Genomic DNA, 7,882 nt, shown 5'->3' with positions numbered 1-7,882 from the left:
GAGAAGGGCAGCGAGGCTGGTGAGGGGTCTGGAGAACAAGTCTGATGAGGAGCGGCTGAGGGAACTGGGGTTGTTTAGCCTGGAGAAGAGGAGGCTGAGGGGAGACCTCATTGCTCTCTACAACTCCCTGAAAGGAGGTTGTAGCGAGGTGGGGTCGGTCTCTTCTCCCAAGTAACAAGCGATAGGACGAGAGGAAACGGCCTCAAGTTGCGCCAGGGGAGGTTTAGATTGGACGTGAGGAAAAATTTCTTTCCTGAAAGAGTGGTGAAACATTGGAACAGGCTGCCCAGGGAAGCGGTTGAGTCCCCATCCCTGGAGGTATTTAAAAGACGAGTAGATGAGGCGCTTAGGGACATGGTTTAGTGGACATGGTGGTGTTGGGTTGACGGTTGGACTCGATGATCTTAGAGGTCTTTTCCAACCTCAATGATTCTATTCTATGATTCTAGCTGAGCCCAGTGTGCCGAGGCTGTTTTACACCCCAGCGCCCCATCATCAGCCTTCAAATTAGGTGACGGCAGGGTACTGACTGCGTGCGTCCCGGGCAGCATCCTTCCCCGCAACCCCGGGGCTGCTTCCCTGCTGCCTGCCTGGCCAGGGATGGGGGCCAACGCTGCTGCCTTGGACTCTCCTGCCCCATCCCTGTATTTTGCTTTGGTTTTTGGTGGTATTTTGTTTTGGCAAGCTTGGGATAAGGCAGCGGGATGGAGTGCCGGGCTGGCACGGTGTGGGCTGTATCATACGGGAGCTACTAACGGCCCTGCCCTTAGCACAGTTGAACCACAAAAACCAGGAGCGGCAGCTGAATATTAAATAAAAGATTTGACTTTTATTTAAAATAAAATGCATTTGTACATAGTCTTGAAACCACAGACTACAGGAACGCAACACTGGTTACTCCTTGGCATGGGGGGGGGTGGGAGATGGCTCCCCGTTAGCGTTAACGCTGCGCTGGCTTAACGAACGGGGAGGTCCTGGCCCCAGGTATCAGTTATCAAGGGTGTTGTGGCGCAGCTCTGAAATCCTATTTAACTTAAGATAAAAATTTACTGGACTGAAATTGGGTTTTTGGGGGTTATTTTGTTTCTTGGTTACTCCCCTTACCCCTTACAGGCATACTATAGTTAATGCTGATACACCAGATCTATGCAATATTCTAGCTGGCTTGTGAGACTAGTTAAAAAAACTGTACAATTTTATAAAATTTGTGTTTTTTACATTAGTTACACAAAACCTATACTTCATAGACCTTTACTTCATATTGTAATGAAAAAGTTTGCATATCATAGGCAGAACAGTGACTATGCTGGTGAATACTAAAAGTGTCATAATACAATATGGTGTAAAAATAAAATAAAATTTAAAAAAAAAAAAAAAAAAGAGACAATATAAATGATTATCAAAAAGCAAGTTAACAAATAAACCCAAGCTATAACAGACTAACAGAAGATCGTCTTCAAGGCCACACGCAACTATCTTCAAAGTCATGTCAGGCACCTGTAGCAGTCCCGGTGCGCGTAGTGTGAAAGGAGAGATGGCAGTTCTACTGGTGGGTAGGACAACTTCAAAACAGGTCAAATGTACAGAATAAAAAACACACAAAAAAAAAGAAAGAAAACACTCATGCATTAAACATGATAAATAGACTTCATATAGGTTAAGCCCTGGATGGCTTTACAAGAAGATGGCTTAGAGTTCTCTTAGAAAATTGGCTATTTTAAGTCAGTCAAATCTTATCCTGATCTGCCCATCAGATTCTGTATCTAAAGGCCAGCGGCACGATCACCCGGCCCAGATACCCTCTTGTTATAGCGAATTAACAGAAGTGCTCATTAGTGCACACAGATTAACTGGTCTGGTAATGCAAAAATTTTCATGATAAAAAAAAAAAAAGATACATTTCAAGCTTACTTTATTAAGCAGCATATTTCAAAGAACAGCTTTTTAAAGTTAAATATTAATATGGCCATGGGGTTTCCTCTCGGTGTACAGTACGTGGGCCTCACACCCAACCACTGGTCAGTTTGTAGAACATCTCTTCATCTAAACTCTCATTCTGATCTTTCGCTCGCGTCGACAAGAAGATGTAGCCGCCGATGAACTCGTGAACCACTTTGCAATCCACCTCCGTGCAAATGAAGGACACCCGAACGTCATCTGCAAACTCCACCGTCACCTAAAGGGCAAAAACCACAGGGGTTAGCCTCACCGGCGCCTTCCCGAAGGAGTTACACTCACGCACGCTCTTCCCTCCTGCCCCGTTTTTCTTTTCCGTTAAAGCAGATGCCTCTAAGCAAAAGCCAGCGGTGTAAATGATGGCGTGGACTCGATGGTCCTTATGGGTCCCTTCCAACTTGAGGTATTCTACGATTCTGTGATGCAGTGATGCTTGTTAAAATGTTCAGATACAGACATACCTTTTATTGCTTTTTAAAATGATTTTACTTTTTATTTAATTTTTCTTTTCTTTAATTATCATTATACCTTTTATTCTCCCGTGACTCAGAGATTTTTGCACCTCGTACCTCGGGCAACGACTCGGGAGGCATTTGGGAGCCAGCGTGGTTAGGAACAACGCAGATAATCAGTAATTTCTACCCTGAGGTCTTATTTCAGCTACGACTGCTCAAAGCCTGCAACCACGGCTGATAAACGTGGAGCTGCTTTTGCTTCGTATCTCCAGACATATAAAAGCAAATGATTTTGCACCAGCGCGTTTGCACCTCTCGGCGGTGAGCACGTGGCGACATCCCCTTTGCTTCAAGTGAAACAGAGACCGGGCACAGACCTGTCGAGGGCTGGAATTTCTTTCCAGTTTTCCCTGCGAGCATATTCTGGTTTTGTAAGTTGAAGTTTGGCTGCAGAAATGCTTTTTGGGAGCTGGGTGAGCTCGTTTTGGAGTGACTGAATAGACCGTCCATTTATTGATGCCCGTTATTTTTTTGTCCCCCCGTCACTGATAGCTCTGCGGGAGGGAGGGGGATTCCCAGCAGGGTATCCAAGCCGAATAATTGGGGTATTGGGGCTTGCAACTGGGTCAAAACAAAGACTCTGAGGCAGAGGGGAAGCTGAATAATTTCTCCGGCAACTCTTAACGAGCCGCAAACCGCAGGAGAAGAGCCCTCACGTATCCCTGGCGATTTTCATCGGGTGCTGTGCCAAAAAGGACCACAGAAAGTTGGTGCATCCAGACGTAACGGCGTGGTAAAAGCCCATGTCGGAGCCTAATGAAGGGTCTGCTGTTGCTTTTCATTACTTGCATGAAAGTCTGAGCTGTACTGCGGATAAGATGAATTTTAGTACGGATAAGGCCCAGTACATTTATGGTACTGGTTAGGATCAAGCCTGAGCACCACTTCTGAAGTTTGATTTTATTTAGCTGCCTTTGAGTGGGTGTTCAGAGACCAGAGAAAATCGTTACGCATTAAGTGTTGGCTGCGTTAAAGAAAGATTCATTTTTTTTTTCACCTCTTTTTAAGGGTCGTACTCAAGCCTACCAGCGGTTAGGACAAGCTCTGCTAGATCTCCAAGGAGGGTGCAAAAGGGAGGAGGAGAAGCTGTATTACATTAACGCAGCCGGATGGGACACGCTTTAGAAAACAGTGATGTGAAAACCTGCCTCTTTAAAAGCCGACTTACAAAGTCAACTTAAAAAACCCCCGAGAGCAGCATCCGCCTCACGTAACAGGAGCGGGGGAAGCGGCCGAGGTGCAAAACACCGGCTCACCATTTTAATCTCCCAGTTCACGTTCCACTGCTTCATGTTGCTGAACCGCCAGGTTTTGACGGCGTCGCCCGTGCTCGCGTCCATCCGTATCAGCCGGTTGTAGGCGATGCCGATCAGCTCCTCCTTCTTGCCCCCCTGGAACCTGCGACACGGCGAGGGATTAATAAATGCACACCCGTGACACACGGCTACGCATGTTAAATTCAGCAGCCGAGTTAACTTATAAAATCGGTTTTATAAGTTGATGCAATTAATGCTTTTAATTTCAGTTCCAGTGCAACTTCCACAGCTAAGGATGTGCTGCGTATTTAACGTACTCCATGTATTTATTCGTGAAATTCCTCCTGTTCCGCCCAGCGGACCCACCGACCTTGCAATGAAATGCGTGATGCCGAACTCCGGCAGCGACTGCCAGGCTTGAATAAACCGCATCTTTGCCTCGATGAGACTCATCTGAGCAACGTTCTGGTGGGCTTCCAGGATGCGTGCCGTGATCTGCGGGCGGCGAGACACACCGGCTTTAGGCGAGGGGGCTTGTTAGCGGCACCACGACTGTCACGCGAACGGGTAACGACTCGGGAGGCATTTGGGAGCCAGCGCGGTTAGGAACAACGCAGATAATCAATAATTTCTACCCTGAGGTCTTATTTCAGCTACGACTGCTCAAAGCCTGCAACCACGGCTGATAAACGTGGAGCTGCTTTTGCTTCGTATCTCCAGACATATAAAAGCAAATATAGATCCGAGCTGTCTGGAGGCAAAGAGCCGCCCAGGCTCATTTAGTTTAAGACGCAGGATGTGAGCAAAACGGCGGGGCAAATTTCTGGTGTAGGGTTTCTAGTTTCGCAGCATAAATCACTGGGGACCGTTGTAAAAACCAAACAGGGCCCAAGTTTCTCTGGGGGGGTGGGGGTTTTGTTAGTTTTTTTCATTGCTGCTCTCCAAACCAAAGGGGTTCTAGACTATTTTAAGTTTTATCTTAAATTTATCTTAATTTTATTGTTGCTGTCACTTACCAAGTCTCTTACATAGCCTGGCTGTAGATGGCAAGGCGAAAAAAAAAAAGAAAAGGAGGCAGAGAGAAAAAAAAGCAATCAGAAATACGGCAACAAAGCAAAGAAAAAGTGTAAATTAACTGCAAACCAAAGTTCAAGCCAAAAAAAAACCACATGCACAATTTCTTAGGCAGAAAAGCAGCCAAAGTGAACGTAAGGACGGTAGAGGGGACAAGCGAGCGGAGATTCGCCCCTCGTGCCGGCCCTGCCTGAGCACCGGTGCGGTCCCGGCTGGCCGGCATCGTGTAGAGATGGTTTTGGTCCCGCTGGTGGATGAAGGGGAGGGTGAAGCTGCCGGCTCAGAGGAGAATTCATGTCCTCACGCTCCTCTCCATGCCTCCGCATGAACTCAAACCCACTCACTCGCAGAGGAAGCTCGATAGCTCACTAGGGCCGTTAGCTCAATAGCTCCTTTTATTTGAGATACGCAGAGAGATGATGGGGATGCTGCTCCGGGTAACAAGCGGCTGGAGGATAACATCAGCCGGAGCGTGCAGGGCTGCGGAGGCAGGTGGCCTTGCCCTGAGGGTGGACGACCCCGGGGGCTTCCTGGGGATGGCATCCGCCCTTGCAAGCCGGCCGAGCGCCGCTCCGACGCCGAACCCCAGCAAGGCACCTGAGAAGACGTTTATTTTGGTTTGTGGGGTTGGTTTTGTTTTTTGCATTTAGGATTTGGCGCTCCCCAAACCCAACCTGCCAACCCTACGCTGCTGCAAGGGCACGTGGAGACAACCACCACCCGAGCGGGTCTGGGGCTGGTGTGGGACCAAGCGCCTCTATAAATCCTCCAGCAAGGCCTACTGCCAGTTCCCGTTTCGGCACCGTTTGTGGGCTGCGCGACCTCCTCCTCCTCCTTACCCCATGCCGGGGTGTGGAGGGACCCTCGTGGCCGAATTCCTTGCATTCCCGCAGCCTCCATCCCTCCGTCCCTCCCCGCCGTGCTGGCACGCGTGCCGCCGGCAAACACCCTCCGCTGCTGCAAGCTCTGCCTCTGGCCATAAAGGAAAAGCCTCAATCTGCCGTTTAGCCGATGTCTATAGGGGACCCGGCGTTTGCATCGCGACCACCGGCCCGGCTTGGAGCAGGGCTCGGGCTCGTGCACGTCCCCACGGTTCGATGGAGGTTATTTTTATAACGAGGATACCTGCACGGTAAGCAAGTTCTGCAAGCTAATATTTTTCCAGGTGCCTCCATTTTACTGAGTTCAAGCCTAGAAGGTATTATATATGTTAAAATGGTATATTTATGCAGCCTCTCCTCCATCCAAGTGGATATAAAGGCTTATTCAGAAGAATAATAAGGGCTATATAAAATATAACTTCACTGCCAGGAAATCACCGTGCTGTGCCAATAAAAAGTTATATTTTTCCTGCTTCTCTGACTTGCAGCCTTCTTCTGGGTTTGGAGAAATCGTATCTAGCCACTGCCAGCCCGAAGCACACAGGATGCGATGCTACAGCTGAACGATTAAGTCACCGAAAGGCCACGGAGCAATGCCTTACTTATTTTTGCCACCGTCCTGACATATAATGTCTTTCAGAGAGTCATGCATTTATTTCCAGCGCAGAACAGTTCAGCCCTGTCATGCACGGACCGAATGCAGCGTGGAGTTCAGGCACAAGTCACAGCAACCCAAAATGAAGCAATGTTTCAAGGACTGGCATTTGGAAGTAGTGGAAAAGCAAAGAGAGAAATATGCAAACTGCATTACAGCCAAGTCTGGATAAAGCACTGCAAGCAACTGCAACTCCACTGATCCTGAGGATTTCTGCACAGACTCTGTGCGAGGGAAGGGGTTTTAATCCCAGCACCGGGGACTGATTTCATCTCATCGCTGCTGCGTCTGCGCGGGGAGAGACGGGGGCAGCTGCCCCACGCTTCGCTGCACTGTCGCTCAGTATCAGCAGGGGCAAAAACCATTCCCCTGTTTTAAACCGTTCCCCACGTTTTTAAAGTAAACGTAAATAAATTTAAAATGTATTGAAAAGAAATGGTTCCCCGCTGCCGAGGCTGTGTACGTGCACCGTCGCATAATGTACGGCACGATTAAGGTCGTGGGTGCCATCCCCAGGTGCTGGATCGAAACCACGCATTTCAGTCGGCATTTCATTTTAGTAACCGCGTGCATCCGATTAAGTGACAACATCCGAAACACGTAGCGTTAAACACCGGCTACCGCCAAAACGTGTGCATGGTCAGCCCGGTCCACACCAACACCAACGCCGCGCCGGGAGAGCGGGCGAGCACGTACCTGCTTGTTCTTGTACTTTTTCAGGTAGCGAGGGGAAACCAGACACTCGGGGTTAATGTCGGTGGTGATTTGTTCCGGGATCAGCTGCGGGTCTGGGTTCAAATGCTGCATTTTCAGGAAGGAGAGGATGTTCTGTACTTCCATGCCGTAGGAGCTGTCGGCCATCGTCTTGCCCTTGGAGGCCAGGCGGCAGGCGGCCATCCAGCTGGCGTACTGTGTCTCCTGCCCCCCAAACAGAGACCCGCGCCCGTCAGAGCGGTGGGGGTGCCACCTGCCCCCCCCCCCCCAATAAAACTCTGGGGAGCCTTTATTTTCCTTCCAGCCCCAGGAGACTCAAGCACACACAGAGACGGGCAGAAACCCAGCCAACATGTAGACTACAACCATGGGACAAAGCCAAGGAAGGGCAGGGGTTGATTTTCTCCTCCAAATTCACGCGCGTGCTCACGTGCAACGCTGAACGTTGAGATCAGACGCGTGTGAGTGCATTTTGTATTTTTTCTTTTAATTAACACCACCTACCCGGCACATCCGAGCGTGAGCTGATGGTGGGCAAAGGGCAAAGAGAGGGCCGGTCCAAGCGATAAACTTACATTATCGCAGCGAAGCCAGATTTCGTTCATTCCCTCCGCCACCGGAATCAGAAGTTTGATGTTAAACTTCTGGCCAGAGATGTTCACGTCAGGGGTAACTTCACATCCTGCAATGAGGGAGCCACTGTTTAACAGGGGTGTGAAGAACTACGCTTTAAAAAGGGGAAAAAAAACCCAAAAAAAGGAAAAGAAAAAGCAAAGCACTCCAACTAAAGGGTGTCCAACAGCATCTCAGTGCTGCAATGGTGTTACACCG

At 49.1% G+C, this 7,882-nt stretch overlaps 1 protein-coding gene across 5 annotated transcripts in view; it reads right to left on the bottom strand.

The window, feature by feature from the left end:
• Window positions 1-809: 809 nt before the first annotated feature.
• Window positions 810-7,882, bottom strand: part of FERMT2 (FERM domain containing kindlin 2) — a 51,639-nt gene continuing 44,566 nt past the window's right edge. For 3 of the 5 annotated variants that reach the window (XM_076345739.1, XM_076345741.1, XM_076345744.1), the window contains 6 exons: window positions 7,627-7,733; window positions 7,034-7,255; window positions 4,744-4,764; window positions 4,098-4,222; window positions 3,728-3,869; window positions 810-2,176 (listed from right to left, as the gene is read on the bottom strand). In XM_076345739.1, the coding sequence (XP_076201854.1) occupies window positions 2,003-2,176; window positions 3,728-3,869; window positions 4,098-4,222; window positions 4,744-4,764; window positions 7,034-7,255; window positions 7,627-7,733 (791 nt within the window). In that variant the 3' untranslated portion in view covers window positions 810-2,002. The remainder of the gene's footprint in view (window positions 2,177-3,727; window positions 3,870-4,097; window positions 4,223-4,743; window positions 4,765-7,033; window positions 7,256-7,626; window positions 7,734-7,882) is intronic. The other 2 variants (XM_076345740.1, XM_076345743.1) reach the window with 1 other exon arrangement.

Source organism: Aptenodytes patagonicus, chromosome 7, assembly GCF_965638725.1.
Source record: "Aptenodytes patagonicus chromosome 7, bAptPat1.pri.cur, whole genome shotgun sequence".
Taxonomy (NCBI): domain Eukaryota; kingdom Metazoa; phylum Chordata; class Aves; order Sphenisciformes; family Spheniscidae; genus Aptenodytes; species Aptenodytes patagonicus.
This window is presented reverse-complemented; position numbering and strand designations above follow the sequence as displayed.